General features: G+C 42.4%; 1 protein-coding gene across 2 annotated transcripts in view; it reads left to right on the plus strand.

Annotated features, from left to right (window-relative positions):
* Nucleotides 1-5,566: 5,566 nt before the first annotated feature.
* JMY (junction mediating and regulatory protein, p53 cofactor) overlaps nt 5,567-24,423 on the plus strand; it is a 73,589-nt gene continuing 54,732 nt past the window's right edge. For both annotated transcript variants that reach the window (XR_008233486.1, XM_052777000.1), the window contains exon 1: nt 5,567-6,735. Coding sequence is in view for 1 of the 2 variants with exons in the window: in XM_052777000.1 (XP_052632960.1) it covers nt 5,839-6,735 (897 nt within the window). In the remaining variant the exon portion in view is untranslated. The remainder of the gene's footprint in view (nt 6,736-24,423) is intronic.

The following is a 24,423-nucleotide window of genomic DNA, read 5'->3' on the forward strand; positions in this document are numbered from 1 at the left end:
TGAACTTTTGCTTGTCATACGTTCCACTGACTAATCAGAAGGCAGACTGTATTCACTGCCACAGGAACTAGAATTTCCTTTTTTGGATTCATGTAGGTATTTCATCTATTATAACTCCATGCTTGTTCTGTGGTTTGTGGCTTCCCCGCCTAGTTACAAATGTTCTTGATTGAGTTGAATTGTGGATGTGGCTAAACACATTGCTTCCCCTTTCCTTGAATAATATCTTCCAATGCTCCACTACAGTCTTGGTATTGCTGCACAGCTTAGTACACTGTACTCAGAGCCAAGCAGCAATCTCCTTTATAGATCAGTATTTTGAGGAATCTCAAAATACTACAACTGGAGTTTTTCACTCTTGTCCTCAAAGAAAATATGACTTTTGGGGAACTGTTTGATAAAAATATCTTTGTTTAATTATGAGATATTAAGCATGACAAGAAGTTTTGTGCGGGTTTTTTTACGTTAGAAATATTTCTTGCATTTTTGCACTTACAACAAAAATCAAGTACTTTTAAAACACTTTATATTTCTCAAAGCTACAAATTATTCTGTCATCAGGACCATTCTCCCTATCCCCATGTACTTGGGTGGAGCCCATAAGAATATGGTTTCTGTAAACAAACAAGTCGATGAATTGCTTTGTAAACCACTGAAGAGAGCTGCGAGTACCACCATTCCCAAATCATCCAGCCTGCAAGACAGGACTGTTGCAATTGTCTCTCTTGTTACATACTGTTTTTTATCTACCACAGAGACTACTGCTAACTTACTTTCATGCAATTTAGTAACACTCTTATTAGTTAAACTTAGAATTTTCCCACTACAATGGCAAGTTTAAATTGGAAACTTATTTTTATTATCTGAGCTTTCAAAGCAGGATTCTTGAGTATTACCAATGTAATTTTTACTCCATTAAGTTCATTCTGCCTTTCACTTAAACAGACAAACTGACTTTGCCAGTGTACTCGTTTGACTAAAAGGGAGAAGACTAACTTTTATGAATGATTCCTTTCAAGGAAAGATTGATTTCTATTTAAAATACTGGGTCCTTTCAGCAGTAAGCAAGAGATTACATTACATGTTCAGTTTATCACACATTTGTAAAGCTTACCACACAGTAATAACTCCACATGTTCTATAAGTGCAATAATATTTGGTTGCAGAAAATTCTTCAGTTTAGAGCCAGCATAAATAAGCAAAGTATACAGTTTTCCTCTATAAAATGGATGGCCTATCACATGCACTGTAGCTATACTGGTTCTGCTGTACAACACAATTTCTTGTCCTTGGAAACTACCCCAAATCTCTTACATCAAAGCTGTTAAGGGTAGGCATTTCCAGAATTTCAAGTGCAGATAAAACTACAACTACAACTATTACTAGAAAGCACACTTTTGGGTGGATGTTTCATTGCTACTAAGCCATCACAAAGTCAACAGTGCTTTCACGCAGCCAGATTCTTGACTCACTTCACACAAACAGACTTTCAAAAACACTCTTAAAACTTTTGCCAGAAAAATGACTCCCACTAACAACAAACAGACGTTGCTATTTGGCTTGCCCACACTAAAATTTGAATCATACTATCAACAGAAACCTATTAAAAATGCTTGTCCAGCATAGCTGTGTTAAGCACAATATTTAATAGCAATTTCAGGACACCTAAAAATACTCCTGACACTACGGTACTTTGAAGGATGCTATTGAATATCCTCCCCCCTTCATCTCGACTACTGTAAGGAATTGTGCAGCTGGTTAACTGAGAATACAACAGTCTTGTATTTGGACAGAAATCATCTTGCAACAGCAGTCATTTGGAATTGATCAAACTTTAAGTCAGGCTTCCCAGATGAGACCTGGTTTTCTCAGAACCTCTTTGTACTAAAGCTAGTTTACCCAAGGTGTTCAAAGATTCAGATCCAGAAGGGTGTAATTTCAGTTCAGCCTGCAGCATGCTGTTTGAGTCACATACTAGGTGTTGGAATGTTTGTACACTTAGAAGAGTATTTATGTTCTTGTTCACAACATCAGCATGCAGAAGACAATTTAGGCAGCATTGGGTGAGATCACTTTGCAGTGGTTCAGGTTATTCAATCTACAGAGGACCCAACCTTTTACACCCGGCAATTACTAATCCACCTCACGTGTGCAAGTAAGTACATACGTGCAGTTCCATAGGGTTTCATCCCATCATCAGCCCGGTTCTGCATTTATTATGATTATGTACAGATCTGCCTAGGCAAGGATACTTTTTGTGCTGAATCTGGATTCTGTAGTTTCCTTGTCCTCCCAACACTGGCCTGAATTGACTTCATGTCTGAGAACCAGCAGATACAGGCTCAGGGAAATGATACAGCAAGGAACAAAAAGCACAGAGTAACTCCTGGAAGTTTGCAAACCTACTCTTCACTGGCTTACTAATTCAAGATCTTATTAAATATCACTGTTTGGAGACTGCCCAAGGATAGCAATGACTCAAAAGTACTCCCTGCCTTAAAAGTTCTGGCACTTGACCCAATTCTTACCAAAAAAAACAGGACATGAGTTGAATTCCTAATCTTACATTTCAGCTCACTAGCGACAGGACACTTGTGGCTCTCAAAAAGCTTTGGCTCTATAAAACGTAATAATCCAGCTTGTCAGCTGAGTAGCTGCTACTTCCAACAGCCCTGTTGGTAAGGTTAACTAGGCCTCTCACTTGTGCAATTTACACGACAGCAATGGGATCCTCATGTGTTGAAGTGCCATGTCCTCAGAAGCAGCATGGCAGTAGTTCCCTTGTCTCCAGACAGCTTGGGTTTTCTTCAGAGACACTCCCCAGTAGTACTTTCAGTTGCTGTAAACTTGTCACCTTTTTAAAGTGTGGGAATCAACCACAGATCAGGCTGATTGGGTGCTATCTAACCCACTTCTGCTTAGTGATGAAGAGTACACCCCATCACAAGCCCTGTTCAGAAGGTAATTTAGGTCTTTAAGAATGTACTTTTAATTTTTTGCTGGTTCATTTGATAGAAATCAGTGATGTATTTCCTTTAACCACCCTTATGAATAATTCACCAACATCTGAAAAGCCTGCCCTTTATATTTTTATGAATGACAAGTTATGCTTGTCCCCTAACACAGAAGTTACTATGAAGGCTATTCAGTGCACCTTGATAATGTGATTTTGAAAAACTGCTATTGCCTTGCAGGTTTTTCTGGAAGGGTACAATTTTGGCAAAATTAACAGCTGATGGCACAGCTTTTCTGCTGCATGAAAAGAGGCCTACCAGAAACTTGATTGTAGCTGAGTGATTTTCAGACTGGTTTTCAGCCAGCTCCCAAATGTTACATTTACCTAATAATCTGCTTTAAATCGTACCGGCTTGCCCCTCTGCTATCTGAGAACAGCCAGGCTAACGCTACTTCAAAGACCTCAGCCTGTACAGTAATGTGCCTGAAATACTAAGACTCTGATCCTTTGAGTAATGATGAGAAATTCTGTATCCATGTTTAATTCTCTTAAGCCTGGAGATATATATATATAGATATATTGTTGCATCTTCATTGTTTTAATTTTTCTTTCATGCATTACTACAGACAAAACTGGATTGCTGCTTACATTCACTTCCTGAGAATTTGTTTCCGAATACTTAACAGAAAGAGACTACATTTCCTCCACCAATGTATTCTTTGCTTGCTTTCTTGGCCACTTCTACACGGGGTATAATCAAAATTTCCACATCATTTCAAAGGTGCTTTGATCTGATTCCTAAATTTATGGTAATGGGAAAGAATGCTGCTCTCCAAGATGTACAGCACACATCACCCTTAGCTTTAGAACACAGATGTGGTCCTTCTTCCGGCTGCTGAGCCATAATTTCCTCCTTTTTTCTGACAGCTGTGACTTGGGGTATTCAAGACGTAACCTTGATTCTCCTGCATATACGAGGTTGCTTTGTTAATGACCAGAGAATGTTTGGATCGCCAGAGGCCCTCCTAAAATACTTCAGCCTCCAGGGACGGCATGCTAGTCAACACAGTAACTTTAGAAAAAAGCTGTGACTCACTCTTACTTCTCTGGCAAACGCAAATGAAAACATTTTATTTCCCCAGTGCTTCCTCTAATTTGGAGCAGGACAACGAGATCACAGATGGACCAATGCATATCGTCTACTGATCTCATTTTTGATGCAAGTATTTTGGGACTGTTATAGTAAGAAATATTTTTTTTCCATTTATACAAGAGGAGAAATGGAATATCCCAAAGGGCACCAGGAAACTGGCCCTTGGCCTTGGAATCACAGGTGATTAACCATTCCTTTCAGACATGCTTATGAGAGTTCTCTGCCCTGGCTTACTGTAACCTGCATGCTCTGCAAGACACGTGGAAACCTTGGAGAGCACTGCAGGCACTACCAATTCTCAAGTAGGACTGGCCAACACGAGCATAAAGCACCACGTCTCAGTGCAGTTAACTTCAGTTGTGAAAATACACAATTGCCCAAGACGGCTATTTCAGACCATGCCCTTGTCTCCAGGTGTCGTCACAGACACCACACTCTTCTGCAGCCTGACCGCAAGTGCAAACGCCTGCTGCATAGCATGCCGTTAGCGCTCTTGGTAACGGACCTCTGAAGTATTTTGGTTCAATCTCTAGTCAGAATTAAGTCACACGGCTAAAACAAGCTGCTGAAACACCACATCCTTTCCTGCGACCACGCAGAAGACCACATTACAGGAGAAGCAGAAACAAGTCGTCCGCAGATACCATTTCCCTGCGAGAGGATTTGTTGCTAGGATGGACCTCTATACTTAAAAACCTCCTGCCACTCTGGGGGCAGGGGCCCTGGAAAGCAGCACTGGCTGCAGGCCACCGGGGAGCGGGCAGGGGACCTGCAGCGCAGGACCGCTGAGGCCAGCGTCCCCCACGGCGCTGACTGGGAGCTAACGGCGCGGCCAGAGCCGCGCCAGGCCAAGCCAGCGCTGCCTCAGGAGCTGCCCGGAGCGAAGACCCTTGACCCCCAGCCCCTCCCCGGGAGCCACGGTGCCGGCAAGGCCAAGCTGCCAGACCTCGCCCTGAAAGGCCCGATGCCCCCGGCCCGGCCCGGCCCGGCCCGGCCCCTCCCCTCCCCTCCCTTCCCTTCCCTTCCCTTCCCTTCCCTTCCCTTAGCGGCCGCGGGCCGGCACGTGCCCTCCCCAGCATGCAGCGCGGGGAGCCCGAAAGGCCTCGTCCTACGTCCGAGGGAAGGGGCGGGGCATCGCCCGTCCCCCGCCCACCACGGGGGCGCGAGGCGGGAGGGAGGGAGGGAGGGAGAGCGCGAGCGTAGCCGGCGGAGAAGGGGCGGGGCGGGGCGTGAGGCTCCGCCCGCCTTCCTCCGCCGGAGAAAGCGGGGCGGCAGCCGGCGGGGAAGGCGGTGCGGGGGGCGGGGCTTCGGGAGGCCGCGGGGCGGGGCCGCGCCGAGTTGCCGCAGCGCCACCGCCGCTTGTAAACAGATCCTGCCCCACGTGACGCGCGTGAAGTACCTGAGCGGGGACACCGGGCATTGTCCGCCGCGGCGGCGGGTCGGTGACCAGAGGCGGCGGCGGGCTCCGAGCAAAGAGGAGGTGATTCCTCTCCGTCCTCCCTCCCCACGCCCAGCCTCCCTCGCCGCTCCGGTGGGGGTCCAGCGCATCCTGCCCCCTCAGCGCCTTCCCCGTCCCCCCGCCGCTAAGATGGCTGGTGGTGGGCAGTGAGGCGGCAGGCGGGGCTGCGGGGAGCCGTCGCCGGCCGGCGCGCGGCGGGGCAGGCGGGGGTGGCTGACGGGACGGGAGCGGGGAGGGTGGGGGGGGGGGTGTGGGAAGCCGCGCGGCGCCATGTCCGCCTTCGCCCTGGAGGAAACGCTGGAGGCCGACTGGGTGGCCGTCAGGCCTCACGCCTTCCAGGAGCGGGAGAAGCACAAGTTCGTCTTCATCGTGGCCTGGAACGAGATCGAGGGCAAGTTCGCCATCACCTGCCACAACCGCACGGCGCAGCGCCAGCGCAGCGGCTCCCGCGAGCTGCGCCGCGGCGGCCCCGCCGGCCCCGCCGGCCCCGAGGCCAGAGCCGCCCCCAAGGCCGGCAGCCCCGCGGCGCGCCGGGACGCCGGCCTGCCGCGGGGCCCCTCGCGTCCCCGCGCCGAGGCGCGGCTGCGGGCCTGCGAGCGGGGCGCGGCGGCCGAGGCGCTGCCGAAGAGCCCGCTGCGCGCCAGGAGCGGCCCGGCCCGGAGGCCGCAGCGGGGCCCGGAGGCGGCAGGTGCCGCCGAAGAGATAGAAGTGCTGGAGCTGGGGAAGGAGGAGGCGGCCGCCGCGCTGTCGCCGCCGCCCTCGCCGCTACAGGCAGCCGAGCCTGCCGCTCCCGACGCGGAGCCCGCGGGGGAAGAGTGCAGCTGGGCTGGCCTCTTCTCCTTCCAAGACTTGCGGGCTGTGCACCAGCAGCTGTGCTCGGTGAACTCGGAGCTGGAGCCCTACCTGCCTGCCTTCCCCGAGGAGCCCTCGGGCATGTGGACGGTGCTGTTCGGAGCCCCGGAGCTATCCGAGCAGGAGATGGACGCTCTCTGCTACAAACTGCAAGTTTACTTGGTCCACAGCTTGGATACCTGCGGCTGGAAGATCCTTTCGCAGGTGCTCTTCACCGAGACTGACGACCCCGAAGAGTATTACGAGAGCCTGAGTGAGCTGCGGCAGAAGGGGTACGAGGAGGTGCTGCAGCGGGCCCGCAGGCGAATCCAGGAGGTGAGGCTACCGCATGGTCCAGATATCTCTGCCTCGGTGTTACCTTTTCCTTGCTTTGTGACAAAGCTTTGAGAATCTTAGTAAGAAAATGAGGCTTAACCTCTCCAAGGTCTCTAGGGCCAGGATTTAAGAGGGTGCAGATTTCCCTAGTCATCTAACTGTGGCTCAGTACTTTATTCTGTGCAATCAAACATACGTGTTTGCGGACAAGTAGCTGATGGATTTGGCAAGGTTTCGCTCCCAGATTTTTGTTCTTGCATTGCTTTGCACCAGGATGTGTTGGAGTCTGAATTGTTCTGTTTAGTGGGAGCAGCAACATGTGGTGTTTATTTTGACAGTACAATTTAGGCACTCGAGGCCAAAAATTTCTAGGTTCCTACAGGCTCTGGGTGCTGAATCTGGTGTTTCAAGTGAGATGATGTTTTCCAGTGGAATTGGAGTAACTACAACTTTTGTTCAGCTTGTAAGTTATTAGAATTGGGACTTTAAAAAGCAAGCTGTCTGGTCCTCGAGAGTATTTACTGCGTTGCCATTGCTGGTGTCTGGCAAGACTTGGATGTTTCAGGACACGCCATCTCACTTTCTCATACCATACACTGTTTAGACAAAAGTAGTTGAGGTTATTCTGCTAACTAACTTGTAGCATCAGTGTGTGAGAATTTTTTCACATCTTTGTGCACTGAGGTATAGGAGGACGCAGATTTCCCCAGTGTAAAAGGAGAATTTTATGCTTGTTTTTATGTTTCAGTGTGTTGGTCCAGAATGTACCACCAGGATCTATCGAGGTGTGACTATGTGTATGATTCACGTTATGGAATTTTTTATTTTTGGAAACACCACCTAAATTCTTTTGTATGGGTGTAGGTCGAGTTTGGCTGCTTCAGCTGCCTGCATATATCCTACTGATGTTGTGTGTGCAAAAATGTGTGATGGCGAACGTTTTTTCCTTGGTGGAGTATGAGCATATCTGCTTGCTGTCTGTTTGGATGACATAGTATTGAGTCTTTGTAGGATTCAGGCTGAGCTTTTTCTTAGTGACTGGAGTTACAGAGTATGAGAAGATTGTTTTATCAATGATGAAATCACAAGAGCATCCAAGTGTAGCATTGTCAGGTAAAAGTTTATTTCCAAACTGTTGTGTTAGGTTATATCGTTGTGATTTTTCTTTTTTCTTCCTGGCTATTTAAAGGGCTGAATTCATCCTCAATATTTTTGGTATACAACTGGTAATTAGTCTAATAGTCTTCCCGCAGTAGTTTTAGTCCAGAGCATATCAAAGTACGTTGTCTTCTGCTTTTTTGTTTGCATGAATGCTTGGGAGCATGTTCTTGGATTGACTTAGCCTTCAGCTCAGCAGTTTTTATAAGGAGCTGAGCATGACAAGAGAAGGTCCTGTTAAACATGTGGAGTTTGGGAACTGGGTACCTAACTCAAAGCACGTGGTGTTTGTGAGGAAACACTAATTTGGAATTACTGAGCAAGAACTATTTGTTTCTTGGAGAATCTCAACTTCTATTTTGTTAGCACCAGTACTACTGGCAAAAAAGAAACCAGTTATCAATAGGCAATGCAAGCTTTATCCATCAAGATCTCTAAACTACGTCATCTCGTTCTCTGTTAATGTTCAGAACTTGGTGCAGACAAAATGGCAGAGCCCATGTGTGTATTTGACTACATACAACCTTCCTTTCCCATGGTAACAAATCCACTAGTGTACCTAAAGTCAGTACAGCTGTACTTCTGTCACTGTCAGTTGTGTAAGTTGATCCTCCTTTAATTAAAGGTAGTTCATGTTTAAGAAAAGAAACCAATAGGATGACCTGCTCTTTCCCTCTTGGCTCTCGGATTTCTCTTTTCCTTACCTGTTAGTGGTTTACTTGGTCCACAGGAAATGTCTGTCTTTTAAGCAAATACTGAAATTGTTTGTCATTGCAATTCTAAGGAAATGAAGCAATGGATGATGGGTGCTTCTTGGTATTTCTGAAGTAAAAGTTTTTCATACTTTAAAGAAAACCCACTGAATCCATGTTTCATCTTGCACTTCAATTTACTTCTCCACTGTGCTTAAAGTCTTCCGGTTAGCTGATTCTGCCTGTTAGCTGATTGCAAGGAATGTTGAATGGCTGCAAGTTTAAACAATTTTACCTCTTACAAGAAATTTTGGGGAAGAGGGGAAGTGATTGAGCAGCCCTGGTAACTGAAATGGTATCTAAGAGCATAATGAATATGGAGGGTCTTCATTAATGTAAAATTGTGCAAAAAACAAGTTTAGAACAGTAAGACCTTGGCTTAACATCTTAAAATATGCCTCTACTGTTTATAATTATTTCATCTCTCTCTTTTTTCCAGGAGAGATTCCTCTGTGCTGTTAGAATATTACTTGAGAAATGCTTGCAGTTTCTGTTGATTAGATTCTTTGGGGTGGAGAAGCAAAGTGAGCAACAAAACCTCTTGTGTTCGTTGTTTCAGCATCCCCTACTTGGCCATCTGTTGCCTTCCATAAGTTACACACAAGGCAGTTTATTTTCACAGCAGTTAATAATTGTTGCTTTTTGTAATAGTCATTTTTATCTCTGTCTCAATTAAAAACCTTTAATAAGCCAGAAGAATGTTGCAAGTAGAAACATATCCAAGATGAGGAAGAAAAATAGTTGTAGGGGAACTGTGTGACCTGGAATTAATTTCTTCTGCATAACTTGCAGTTTTGAAATAGCACATCTTTTATTTTTTCAGATAAAACTATTAATTCTGGAATAGTTTAGGAATTTAATTTATGTTAACTTATGTTAAAAGTAAAAACTTGTATCTAAAGGAGCAAATACTGTTCTACCTCATTTTTGAAAACCAATTAACACTTGTTTGGAGCCCTTGTTCATTAAGTTTATGCCTGTTTAAAAAATTCCTTGGGTGCTCACTTATAGGTCTAAGCTCCCAAATGGAGATGTGATACAGAATCAGTTAATGCCAGCTAAAAAGATGTTTTTACTTCAACAGAGAAGATACCACTGAATCCTTATTTGGGATTCCAGCTTCTTGGCCAGTATTTCCAAAATTTCAAACTTTGCTTATAGAAGGCAGAAGTTCACCTCTGTACGCTTGCTCCTGCCAGTTTCCTGTCTATGTTCCTCCTATAACATGGAAGGAGTTTTTCTAGGCTAAGTGTACATGCTTATAAATTTTTGGAGTATAGTAATACCAAGATGGTGTCTATCTCTTTGTCAGTGCTGTGTTGGCAAAAGGTTGAATGTAGTCACAGTTTTCCTATGATTAAGAGGGTTTGGTGGTTTAGTCATGCCAACAAACATATTCCATTGTACGCTTATCCTTTTACTTGCTCTTGCATAGTGATTTGTGAGGTTGGGAAGCCTATCTTTATATTGCATGCCTACTTCAGCATCTTTGAATTAATGGCACCTGTGAATCTCCCGGTCCCTTATAGCTCTTAATTGCTATGGCAGTCTGAAATTTGGTGGATGATAGTCTACAGGACCTTGAATGCCAGTCATAAAACTAGTCAGAGGCTTGCTTTTGTTTTCTTGTTGCTCTATAAAATCTATGAATTTTATTTCCTTGCTTTTGGCCATGTGCGTTCACTTCCAAAATAAATGTGTGTATAGTAGGTAGTGGGGCATTGTACCAAAAATACGAGTTTTCCAATGATAAGGTGACCTTTTGCTGTTCAATGATCTACTGCTAGGCACAATGTGATTTAAAGAGAGATTCAACATCCAACTTGAAAATAATGCAAAAGTAAATAATACAAAACACTACAAAAAAGTATTAAGTGTTCCAGTAACACAAAAAAATGTTAGCCGTAGTGTTTCTATCAAAACCAATGTAATATCTTTCTATACAAGAAGCAAAGAAAACTGAATCCTGTATATTAACTGTGATATATAGATTTAAAAGATACATAAGGTGTCTGAGGAAAGAAGGGAACACTGGTTCAGATTTAACTTTGGGAGCACAGAGGATTAAAATAAGGTATACTGTGGATTTTTTTTCCTGTTGACATGAACAGAGCAGAGCTAAGACGAATGCTGAGCATTCTGGAAATCCAAGCTATTTTTGTCTGAATGCTGCTTTTTTTATGTACTCATTATTTGTAGTGTTAACGCTTGTTTCCAGTAAAACTGTTGTGATTCACTTCTGAATACTTTGTAAATAGGCTATTTAAGTACTGAACCAATACTGTAAGTTGGTACTAACCAAAATATAGTGTCAGCAGCTGTAGGGCATGGTCTGTAGAACAGACAAGTAGCCTCCAAGTTCTTAGGAGACAACTACAAGATTATTAGTACTCTGGCTAGTACTTCTGTTGCTGTCCAGCCAAAGGTATTTTCTCAGTGTTTATCCTTGTCAGCCATCATCTTTTTATTTATCTAATTTGTAGCAGGTGTTATTAGCGGTTATTTCTGGTTGTTACAAACTAGTCCTAAGTTAATAAATATTTTAAAGGCTTGTCATTTTAGGCATTGTAAGTTCACACCTGACTCATTCTGCAAGCATCAAACGGAATAGTAAGGATACTGTGATACATTTTCATATAAACAGAATGAAATATGGAGTAGTTCCCCCATCCCCTTTTCTGAAAAAAAAAAAAGGAAAAAAAATCTAAGTCACACAGATATTTTGGTTTCAGTGTTTCAGTGAGTTTCGGAATTGTGTTCTTGTGGCAGGTTGACCCTGGCTGAACGCCAGGTGCCCACCACAGCCCTTCTATCACTCCCCCCTCCTCAGCTGGACAGGGGAGAGAAAATATAACAAAGAGCTTGTGGGTCGAGATAAGGACAGGAGAGATCACTCACCAATTACCATCACGGACAAACCAGACTCAACTTGGGAAAAATTAACTCAATTTATTGCCAATCAACCAGAGTAGGGTAGTGAGAAATAAAACCAAATCTCAGAACACCTTCCCTCCACCCCTCCCTTCTTCCTGGGCACAACTTCACTCCTGGATTCTCTACCTATCCCCACCCCAGCAGCACAGTGGGACAGGGAATGGGGTTTACAGTCAGTTCATCACACGTTATTTCTGCCGCTTCATCCTCCTCAGGGGCAGGACTCATCACACTCTTACCCTGCTCCAGCATGGGGTCCCTCCCACAGGGGACAGTCCTCTACGAACTTCTCCAACGTGGGTCTTTCCCACGGGCTGCTGTTCTTCACGAACTGCTCCAGTATGGGTCCCTTCTGTGGCCTGCAGTCCTTCAGGCACAGACTGCTCCAGTGTGGGTCCCCCCCAGGGTCACAAGTCCTGCCAGAAAACCTGCTCCAGTGTGGGCTTCTCTCTCCAGGGGGCCACAGGTCCTGCCAGGGGCCTGTTCTACTGCAGGCTTCCCCCAGGGCCACGACCATCTTCAGGGGCACCCACCTGCTCTGGCGTGGGGTCCTCCTTGGGCTGCAGGTGGATATCTGCTCCACCGTGGACCTCCCTGGGCTGCAGGGGGACAGCCTGCCTCACCATGGTCTTCCCCATGGGCTGCAGGGGAATCTCTGCTCCGGCGCCTGGAGCACCTCCTCCCCCTCCTTCTTCACTGACCTGGGTGTCAGCAGCGTTGTTTCTCTTACATGTTCTCACTCCTCTCTCCAGCTGCCGTTTCTGTCTGTCCCAGCAACTTTTTTTTCCTTCTTAAATATGTTATCACAGAGGCGCTACCACTATCACTGATTGGCTTGGCCTTGACCACTGGTGGGTCCGTCTTAGAGCCAGCTGGTATTGGCTCTGTCGGACACAGGGGAACCTTCCAGCAGCTTCTCACAGAAGCCACCCCTGTAACCCCCCCCCACTACCAAAACCTTGCCACACAAAGCCAATACAGTTCTGTATAGGTAAATCCATGTTAACAAGTTAAACACTTGATGATGACATGATACTACTGGAAGATATGGAAGTAAGGTAGAGAGGGCTATATCACTTGAAATTCTTGGACCCTTATAGCAGCAAGGATAATTAAATATGCAACAGCTTAATCGTATGGTGGACTCACAGTTGCTGAAAGTCTTAAGATGTGATTACATACCATTTTAAAATACATGCTTTAAAATGGCTTCTAGGAATCCTGCATTTAAAGGACATTAGACCACATTACCGTAGTATTTGCGTCTCTCTTTAGTGTGTGTATTAAAACCTTCTAAGTCCTAAGCAAAATAACTATTCACCTTTTAATTGGAAATATTTTATCTTTTATCCTTCTTCCATTTGGTATCTTCTTGAGTAAGTGTTTAATTTTTTCTGCTGCCTTTCCCTTTTACTTCTGTTTCATAAGTAGCAGCAAATTGTTTCAGAGATTTATAGACTTCTGATTGTAGGTTAATTAGATTTTTGGGTTTTTTTTGTCAACCTTTTTGTGTTGTCTCTTTTCCAGTCCTAGTATGATGCTTGTTTCAAATTTGAAGTAATTTTTTTTTCTTTTTTTCCTCTTTCTACAGTGCAGTTACAGCATATACATGTAGATAGACCTCATGCATTGCTTTATTAATGCCTTGTTAGTTTGACAAGAGCTAGCTGTAGATGATAAATACTACGGCTGTATCTGAAAATCGTAGAATGCTTAAAATAATGTATGTTTCTTCAAAATACAGACAAATTATATGTGCACAAAGAAAAGGACATCTGCTTGAAAAACTAGGTCTTTGACGAAACTTAAGGCTTACATGAAAAGTAAGAGTACATTCTGTAGAACATAGCAATACTGTTCAGTATGACCCTTAGTTAGTAAGTTTAAACTTAATTTTTAGAAACTGAAGACAGCAGTTTGCCAGTCTCATAGTTCATTTCCTTATCCAAATACCTGGGAGGAGAAAAAAGGAAATAAAATGCAATATAAGCTCTGTTTAACTGCCTAAACTGGAATTGGGGAGCCATTTCTGTCTTGTAGTTGGGGGAGTATTCTGCTGATGAGATTATTTTATTTGATATTCCCCTTCAAAATTCGAATTGTTTTGTTTCCCTGGATGTACAGGTAGACTTTCCTCTGTTTTTTGTTTAAAGTTGTTCTAGTTGGTACACAGCTGCAGCATTTTCATATGCCAGCATATTTTGAAGAGGTGTGAACAACCTATGTAATAAACACTCGTAATCCATTGTGCTCCTCGGGATTCACAGCACGCTTAATTTCTTGGCTTTTAGAGACGGTGTTGGGTTGCCTTTTCTTCGTGTTTACCTTCGTTGTCTTGCATATTTTTTCTCAATTTTTTCCAGCATTCTTTTCTTTCTCTTCAACTGAATGTCTTACCTTCAAATCAATGCCTTTTAAAACTGCTTTCTTAATCCAGTAACGTTTTTTTCCTCTCCGTTTCTGGCTGAGATAGTGTTACCCAGGCAGGTTTAGAATTTGAAAGCAGATTCATTCTAGTAATTTCATCTTTTTACATTTCTTTCTATGATACAACAAGACACTGCTTACAGATGGTCACTGAGGTTTATGTTCTTTATGTGTTTATTGCATATACATATGCAATATGTATACTGCTACCACAGAGCTGAAGAAGGCACTGAAAAGCAGAGGTTTTCAGAAGTGGCTGCAGCTATGTTTTTTCCTCTTTGAGGAGGTGCTTTTAATATTCCTTTTTTAATATTAGTAGAAACATACCACTGCAGCCCACCAGGATATTGCTGTTACTGGAGAGAACTTCAGTCAAAGTGAGGACTCAGTCCAACTAAAAGATATATCTGCAAAATTTTTTCTCTTTTCAAGAGATGAAAACTTAGCCATAAGAAATATGGTAGAGAGAGAAGGAAGATAGGGTAGGAGGAGAGGGAGGAAGAATGACGATATTCTTAACATACATATTGACTAAGTGATGTTATGTATCTATATCTGAGCTGTTGCTCAAGGCTGCTGTCTGCTAAATAGGCAGTAGAGTAAGGTGGGATTGTGGGATCTTGAGCCTGTTGCTTTAGTGGTTGAGAGTGTCTTCTAAATAGGCTCAATCCTCTTCCTCCTTTATTTTCTCCAGAGAAGAATCAACTACTAACTAACATCTGGTGATACTATAATTTTACTCTGAGTGATTCTATAATGCCACATTGTATTTTTTTAGTATTATACAAAAGCAGGAGAAGCAAATGAACATGTGTTGGACTCGGTAGAGGAACCTGCACCTAGAACCTATTTTGTGATTTTAGTCAACTGGAGTACTTGGGAGTTGCCAGTAGTATAACAGTTATATTGTTTCTTCTCTCTTTTCCAGAAAACAAACAAGCAAAAAAACCCCATGTTAAAATAAATTAACTTTATTTTTAAAATACATCACAAGTTACTGTTGCTATGTAGTAAAAGCTTGTAAATAAGATACTCTGCTGTTGTAAATGTTTTACTGTGTTAAAAATTGAGTGTCCAGAAGTTTTGTCCTGCTACTAGTATTCACCATGATAGCGCTTTAGGGAAGGGGCGTATGAGGCTGACGACAACTGTAGGTTTAATCATGTTAATGTATACTGATCTAGATTAGAAGATTGAGAGGTTTTGAAGAAGGGAGCCAAAGTTAATATGTATTGGAACAATTTATTTGAATTACTCATATATCTTGCATAGTACTATCATCACTGTAACCATTCAGAACAAAGATCTTGGATAGTTCACTGAAAATCCCTTCTTTAAGTGCAGTGCTGTTTAATAGCAAACATACAGGAATGTTTTAAGAATGATGAAGAAAGAATTGTTGTGCCCTTACAGGAAGTAATAGTATGATCTCATCAGAAGTCTAATGGTGCTATTTGCTGGAATATGGATAAGTCTTTAAGAATAATTGTTGAAGCCCTTGCATAACTTGAAACAGGATTATAAAAATAAAGAAAATAGTCCGAATTTCTTGGGCAGGAGATTGGATGATCTCATAGTATCTTCCAGTCATAAGCTGTATAAATTAATAAGGGAAATGTGTTTTTGTTTTAATTAGTTTGTTGTTGAAACTTGCCCTGTTTCCATTTTCTGAAGAATTTGGGCCTGAAATGTAAACCAAACCATTATTAGTTTGTCCGAAAACTTCACAGAGAATTTTAACACACAGTAATAGATGTTAACTTGAAACATCTCCACAAATGTCTCCTTGTTCACTATTTCTTGCTTGTCAACTGTGTCCATTATTATGAGTAACCTCTTATTAGAGGCTCATTTGTGCAGTTTGGATTTTACTTTTGGATTAACTCTTTTAGTTGTAGGCAGAAAGGTGTTTTGGTGTGAAGACAGCTTCTCTGGCAAGCTGGGTTTTGAAAATCATCATCTGGAGCTGTTCAGAGTAGATGTAAATAGAACGCTGGTGGTGTATCTGCCTATGACTCCACTCACCAGTTGCAAACATTTTGGCAGAGGTTGTTTTCAGTTAAAAACCTTTTACTGGTAAGACCCTATCTCTGGGTTTGCTTTCTATCTATTCTTTTCTGTTTGTGGTATTTATATAGTAAAAGTTATCAAATGTATGGATTTTTTTTTTTTTTTGTTGTTACATATGGGGCAGACAAACATTACCCATTCAGAAAAATTTGAATGTTTAGTGGACTTCTTTTGTCAATGAGTTGCTCCTGGAAAGGTGTTATAAAACACTTCCAGTCATTCAGCAAGGTTTTTTATTTTTTCTGGAGTAAACTGAGTACCTCTGCTTTCTTAAATGATAATGGAAAATTTTGTTTGTTTTATGCTACTGTTACAGTACTTTACAAAATGTGTCAGTAGACAAATGTTTATATGACCTTTTGGAAAAAATGCTATGATACTGGTGGGAGGGAACTGGATGGCTGGATTTTTTCCGTTGAAAAATGTTGTTTAAATAATCAATTAGCATTTGTTTGTGATGACTTACAGACAATTTATGTGGGTCATCTAAAATTAGTAGTAGCACAACTTTTCACATAACAGCATTGCATCATGACTTGTTTTGAGCTACTTTAGGGAGAGAGTATTGTAAAGGATTTTTCAGTAACTTAGAATCATAGATTATTATGTTAGAAGGAACCTCTGTGGGTTTTCTAGTTGAACCCCATGCTTAAAATAGAACTAATTTTGATTAGGGCTTTTTTTTTTAAAAAAAAAAGCCAAACCAAACATTAAATAACACTGCTTTATATCTGTTTTAAGGAAATTTAAAAAAAATAAAAAGAAACAAATACATTAATTCAGTTGTGAAACTTTTGACGGAGAAAATCTGTAGATCAGTTTTCAAAGTTTCTCAAAGTTTATAATTTTTCTATAAATAGCGCTGTGGCTTCAGAGCCCAAGTTCTTCAGCCTTCAGTAATGTGATATTTGTTTATAATCATCAGTTGTCAGATTTTTAAATTGTACCATTTTGTCACTTCAGAGTAGTATAATTCAGCAAAAAATCCCTATGTGGGAGGAGTTTAAAAAATCCCAAGCTACTTGCAATACTGAATTAATAGGTAAATGGTATGTATTATTTCAACTCTGTTTTATCATGCTGTTTTATCATGCATGGATTTTATTTCTCTGTAACATTTAAACTGTGTATCCTTTCCCCTTCATTTCTCCATGAAAACAGGAACAGAACCAACCCAAATGGGTTAACACCACAGAATACAAGTCTGTGTTCACCTGATACTAATATAAATTGCTTTTGTCTGAAATGTTTTGCTGTTATGAAAGTGATTTAATAGCTTGTTATTTACATGATATTTGCTGTTAGAGGAAAAATAGTGTGCATGATAAGGGATTTCAGGAGTTTCTTGGTATCTTGTTTAGCCTTTTGTTAGTAATAGTGGTCTTGTAAATGTGTTCTTTCTTTTGGGCTTTTTTGGATGTTGTATTGAACTTTTAAATAAAAAACCCCATTATTTTAGCTTAGAAACTTTAAAAATTGCATTTAGTCATGTAAAATGCTGTTTCCTTCTTAGACCTGCCTTTCCATGATTTCCCCATTGTGTAAGGTGCTGTAGAGGTTGAAAGAGTGTTGAACTATACCAGACTTGAGAAATCACACAGGGGGGTTGTTTGAGTTATGTCAGCTGTCATCCAAGTTTTAAAGGTGGTTCATCAGCCACGTTGTTGAAGGGAGCTGAAGAACTGGATCATCAGCTTGCTAGTGCTGAAAGAGGGGGATCCTATTGCTTTCTATGCTCCCCCCTTCAGCTCTGTGTTCCTTCCTGTTGTGCTTCTCTGTCCTTGCGGTGTCCTGATTCCACTCAGTAAACCTCAGTAAATTAATCCAAGAGAAACTACAGAAACAGCTTTCTGCCAGATGCTCAGTTAGTTTGTTGAAGGGTCTGAGAAATACCAAAGCCAGTGCAGTGGAGGAAGAGGGCTCCTGAGAGCAGAAGGAAAAAGGAATGGGGTGGAGTTGGAAGAAGAGAAGGAAAAGGGGGTGGGAAGTAGGATCTCCTTTGATAGGAGCAAGCCATTAGCTCAGCTTAGCTTTAGAAAGTAAATTCACCCATACCAGTGGTTTGAATCTGGTATTGTCACAATGCTTCACCTGCTTTGAATTAGATTTAAAAAGCCTAACATAAGATTTATCAGACATTTGAGAATATCTGCTACCATGCCAAATGCATTGTAAAGCTGGTAAGAGTACTAATTCAGTGCTGCTGTTATGATTCCTGTGAGCTGACTTCAGAGTCACAATGATTATACCTCTTAAATTTTGTTTCTTCCCATCAAATGTTCACCTTTGTTTTCATGAGAGAACATTTGCTCTGTAGCGGAGTGGGTATTTGGCTAGGCCTGTATTCTGACATTGCAAACCTTACACAGAGAAGGGTTTTAAGAGTAGCATTGTAATACCTGCTAAGTAAATGTATTTATTGTATGCAAATATTAGTTTGTTTAGACAGTTGTCAGTTTTGAGGCTCTTGAATATGTTTTCCTGACTAATAGCATAGTTCAGAAGCACAGAAGAGGGTCTGTGGACCAAAAGTTAATATATTTTATGGCACAGCATGAACACTTATGTAATGTAATTTCTGAGCCTTCTGGCTTTGGGGGTTTTTTGAATTGGTCTCCTGCAGAAAAAAAAAGACTTAGAACTCATTAGGACATGTGTAGAATAAGATCTTTGCCAAGCCTTCAGGGTGAGGTGTTGCCTAGAAGTCTTTTTATTCAGAGTTACCATGTGCCAACTGATCAGTGATTCATTAGTGACTTTATCTTTTAGTTATTTTGCCCCTTTCCAAAGGGAAGGAGTCTCAGAGTGCCATAACAACTTTGAAATACAGTAAAGAGATCTAGTTTATTTGTCAAATTACATTACAATGTAAATACTTATTTCTTTGTTACTAACAGCAGAAAAAAGCCTAGCACTCCTGTACAATGAGCACTCCTTTGCAATTAGCCCATGTTTGCTGTGATTTCTGTAGCTGATTTGTGGCTGTGCTATTCTGAGTAATATACTAAATTCAAACAAATACATGGTTTTTATAGGCAGTCATTTGGCATGATAGTATAACTCAGGAGTGGCACAGCCACATCACACACTAAGGTAAGGTGATCAGACAAGTACCATCTTAAAATAAAAGCAACTTTACCATGATGTTACATGTATGTTAGTCTTGTTTACAGAAAAGAAGTTACATAATTTTTAATTGTTGACGTCTCCCCCTCTTCAGCTTTCAGAAGAGATCTGGTGTGCCATACATTGTTGTCAGAGTTGGCAGTGTTAAGCCTGAGCCTTATATATGAGCCTATATTCCAGCAAGTTTATATATATATCTACATACAGTTCTGCTGAGATTTCTATTTAGAATTTCAGGTGGGAGGAGAGAATTTGCATTGTTCAGTAATGATCCATACATGGAAATAATGTTTTGGCTCAATTGGCTACATTAAAATACTACTTCAATTTTTCTTACCCAGTTCAGTTCAAAAAGAACTTTTCTACAAACTTTTATTACAGGTGGTGTATTGAAATGAGGTGCATTTTGGTAGGCAGTGTAAATGAACTTAATAAAAATAATTGTTACTGTCGTAAGAGCTGTTAACCTAAGTACAAAGATAACCGATTGTTTTGGGTTTGTGTGGTGGGGTTTTGGTAGCAGGGGAGGGGCTGCAGTGGTGGCTCCTGTGAGAAGCTGCTAGAAGCTTCCCCAGCTCCAAATTGGACCTGCCTCTGGCCAAGGCCAACCCAAACATATTTAAGAAGGGGAAACCTGCAGCAGGGGAAGAGATTGGAATGTGAGAGAAACCCCTCTGCAGACAGCGAGGTCAGTGAAGAAGGAGGGGGAGGAGGAGTGGGGGAGGAGGGGATGCCCCTGCAGCCCATGGTGAGATGGCAGGCTGTCCCCCCCAGCCCATGGAGGGGAGTGGGGGAGCAGATGCCCACCTGCAGCCCAGGGAGGACCCCATGCCGGAGCAGGGGGATGCCCCCCAAGATGGCCGTGACTCCATGGGAAAGCCTGTGCTGGAGCAGTCTGTGCCTGAAGGACTGCAGCCCGCGGAAAGGACCCACGCTGGAGCAGTTCGTGAAGAACTGCAGCCTGTGGGAAGGACCCATGCCAGAGAAGTTTGTGAAAGTTGGACTGTCTCCCGTAGGAGGGACCCCACGGTGGAGCAGGGGAAGAGTGAGGAGTCCTCCCCCTGAGGAGGAAGGAGCAGCAGAGACACTGTGTGATGAACTGACCGCAACCCCCATTCCTTGTCCCCCTGCGCTGCTGGGGCAAGGAGGTGGAGAAAATTGGGAGTGGAGTTGAGCTGGGAAGGAGGGAGAGCAGGGGGAAGGTGTTTTAAGATTTGTTTTTACTTCTCATTATCCTTGTTTTGCTTTCATTGGTAGTAAATGAAATTGATTTTGCTTTTTCCCCAAGTTGAGTCTGTCTTTTGCCTGTGACCATCATTGGTGAGTGATCCCTCCCTGTCCTTGTCTTGACCCATGAGTGTTTCTTTATATTTCTCCTCCTCATCCCACCGGGGCTGAAGGGGAGAGGAGTGAGCGAGCAGCTTCGTGGTGCTTTCTTGCCTGCTGGGCTTAAACCGCGACACTGATTTGAGTGAAAAGAGGCCAGGCAATCTGCAGTGTGCTGGTCTTAGCCTTCTGGTGTGCTCCTTCATAGTGGATTGACCTTGGCCACCAGGTGCCCACCAAGCCACTCCATGACTCCCCCTCCTCAGCTGGACAGGGTGAGAAGATATGATGAAAGGCTCATGGGTTGAGATGAGGAAAGGGTGATTACTCAGCAGTTACTGTCACAGACAGAACACCATGAGCTGCAGGGGAATCTCTTGTTACAGCGCCTGGAGTACCTCCTCCTCCTCCTCCTTCACTGGCCTTGGTGTCTGCCCAGTTGTTTCTCTCACATATTCTCACTCCTCTCTCCCAGCTACTGTTGTGCAGCAGTTTTTTTTCCCCTTCTTAAATGTGTTCTCCCAGAGGCACTACCACTGTCGCTGATGGGCTCGGCCTTGGCCAGCGGCGGGTCTGTCTTGGAGCCGGTTGGCATTGGCTTTGTTGGGCATGGGGGAAGGTTCTGGCAGCTTCTCAAAGATGCCACCCCTGTAGATCCCTGCTAGCAAAACCTTGCCACCTTCACCAAATACATCTTTGCACACATGTAGTGAGGTACACGGGGTCTCCGCAAGGAGGTAAAAGACTGTTTTAAACAGGGTTTAAAAGGAATAATGTGGCTCACTTGAGATGAGCAGCTCTTCAGAGGCCTAGAAGATACATCTTATGGAATTGTTCCTTTTTATTTCTTCTGTTTTAAACACGCTGTGTTTACTTTCCAGTATCTTTTGGGGGGTTTGTTTTGTGTGAATGTGTGTTTGCTGTTGTTTCTTAGAATAACTGCAAACTTTGAACTTGTTTGTTATGTGTGTTTTATGTGTGCATTTGATTATTTTAATTAGCTCAGTCCTTCTGTAAACAGCCATTTAGAAAATCCCCCCCAAATCCAGACAATAACCTTTGCAGTGCGTCAGCATACACTTCCAATTACCTATCTTCAGAAGCCTGGTTGAAAAAATTGGACATTCTTGTGCACTCAGTAGGTGGTTGATTGCTTTATGTACTAGTTATAAGCTGTGTGGTTTCCAAATAACTTTAACATGGAATTTACTCGTTTGTATCTTCTTTTAATCTTAAGGGGTTAGACAGGTCTAGTAGTGGTTCCAGCACTTCTCATGCTGGGCAGTATTACCTTAACTTGTTTATGCTATCCCAACTCTGTATCTATCTCTTGTATTCTATTAGATGATTTCTGCCCCAACAGTAAAATATATATTAGGTCTTTATTGGAGAGTCAGGCATTGGCCTGTTACTGGGGCATTCACCTGCTACAATAATGCAAATGGACTTTTTATACTACAAATGTAAGGATTGTTGATGGCAATGCAATCATGCAAGCAGAAAGCTAAATGTCCTGGCAAGGTTTGATCTTTTAACCACAACAGGTGACATGTAAATACAGGACCATGCATGTATGAGAGAGAAAAGCAGTTTGCCTATAGTACAGATTTCATGGAGTTTAGACTCCTGCTCATTACCGGGATGTGTGGGAGTGTGGTTGCTATCAACAAGATTTTTTGCTTGTTTGTTTGTTTAAAGATAGCTTAAAAAGAGAGAGAGAATAGAAACAATTTTAAGCACATTCTGATATAAGAAATTGCAGTCCAAGTTCAGTTGCTAAAATTTTGCATACAAATTTAATGTACTCTGGAGCTTTACTTCTTTGGAACTCATTGTCTTGAGCTCATTGCAGACTGTTGCAAGTGTATCAGCAGGGGGTTTGGTATTTTACTCTTAGGACTGCTGTTCAGTGGAAAAGATGGAGTATCTAAAAACTATCTGCAGTACTGTACTTCTCTCTAAAAACAACTATCCTTAGTTTTACCTGTGCTATTAAATATGCCACTTCAGTTAAAAATCTTCAGCATTCTTCCTGGAAATGGCAAGTAATACTGTCAGGCTTCCGGGAATATAAATCCATAGGAAAATAGGGTATTCTGTAATTACTATTATTCCAAAAATATGAAGAAGTTTAGGAAGAGACTGAAAAATATCTTTATGTCCTGTTTTAGCTAAAAATGGGTATGTGTCATGTTGCAATGTTTTCATAAAATACACAAAATAAAATAGGAATCACAGGGAAAGTTTTGGGAGGAATAGCAAAGGAAATGTAAGACTTGACTCTTTAATGATTAAATCAACTTTGGATTATGCTCCCAACTGAGGTCAACCTGCACATATTTACACTGTCTGCTGTAATGCTTTAAAGCTTTATGAGCAAAATATTTTTTAAAAAAATACTGAAGACAGAAATAATCTTTGTTATATGGCTCAAATATATGTGCTGTTAAATTGAAAAAAATGTATTTCCTGCTGGTGAGAGTCTGTGTGCATAATAGTTGCCTAAAATATATGGATTCATTTGGTTTTGAACAATGTAACATCTGTGAAACATGATTCTTAAAATAAATGCAGTATTCAATGGGTATAGCGCTAGTCAGGCCTATACAGGATGTTACTCTACTCTCCTCCACCCACTTCTTTAAATAATATAATTAAAAAATTGTGAAAGTCAAAACGTCATACTGAGACTGTTGAAGTAAATGAACAGTAACACTGAATGTCTGTGCTGAGAATTAATCATGAGTGGGGCATAAAACATGGCACAAAAACTGTTAATGTATATTATGCTAACACCTTGAAAATGGCGTAGTTTTAAGATACCAAGTTGGTTTAGGCATTCAGCCAGCTTAACCAGTGTCTCCATCTTAGAAAAAGTTACTAGCTGAATTCTCGTGTTTCTAATATAGTGTATTGTCTAGGTACTGCCTGTGTGAAAATTGGAACATACACAGTTAAACTACCTGTGAGTCTATGGAGGGCCTGGTTTGCCTTTTGATATTAATTCAGTGGATTCTGTGCTAGACCCAGTGTTATTGTTATCCGATAGTCTGAATACTGTCTGGATGGCAGCCAGCTAAAAAAATGCTTCGGCTGACTTTGATGCAAAACAGGAAAGCTTCCATTGGACTGCTTTATAGAGCAAAGTGGGAGAAGTCCTCTATGCAGCCAGCTTAGTATCATCTGTCTCCTACGTCAGTGCCCCTTTAAGGTTGGTGGCAATAAAGCAGCCTGGACTTTTCATCAGGCTTACAAGGCTCTGTCTGGAAGCAGAATCAAAGCTCTCAGTCTTCTGTTCATACCACACTGTATTGGTGAAGACTTGGTGATTGGTAATCACATCCGTTCCAAAAAGTGAGAGAGAATAGTCTGACCCTTCTGTATTCCTTTAACCATGTATATAGAATCATAGAATCATTTAGGTTGGAAGAGACCCTTGAGATCATCAAGTCCAACCGTTTACCTAACACTGCCAAGTCAGTCACTAAACCATGTCCCTAAGCACCACATCTGCCTCCAGGGATGGTGACTCCACCACTACCCTGGGCAGCCTGTTCTAGTGCTTGATAACCCTTACAGTGAAGAAATTTTTCCTAATGTCCAATCTAAACCTCCCCTGGTGCAACTTGAGGCCGTTTCCTCTTGTCCTATCACTTGTTACTTGAGAGAAGAGACCGACCCCCACCTTGCTACAACCCCCTTTCAGGCAGTTGTAGAGAATGATAAGGTCTCACCTCAACCTCCTTTTCTCCAGGCTAAACGACCCCAGTTCCCTCAGCCGCTCCAAGTAGGACTTGTTCTCTAGACCCTTCACCAGCTTTGTTGCCCTTCTCTGGACATGCTCCAGCACCTCAGTGTCTTTCCTGTAGTGAGGGGCCCAAAACTGAACACAGCA

This window comes from Harpia harpyja, chromosome Z (assembly GCF_026419915.1).
Source record: "Harpia harpyja isolate bHarHar1 chromosome Z, bHarHar1 primary haplotype, whole genome shotgun sequence".
Taxonomy (NCBI): domain Eukaryota; kingdom Metazoa; phylum Chordata; class Aves; order Accipitriformes; family Accipitridae; genus Harpia; species Harpia harpyja.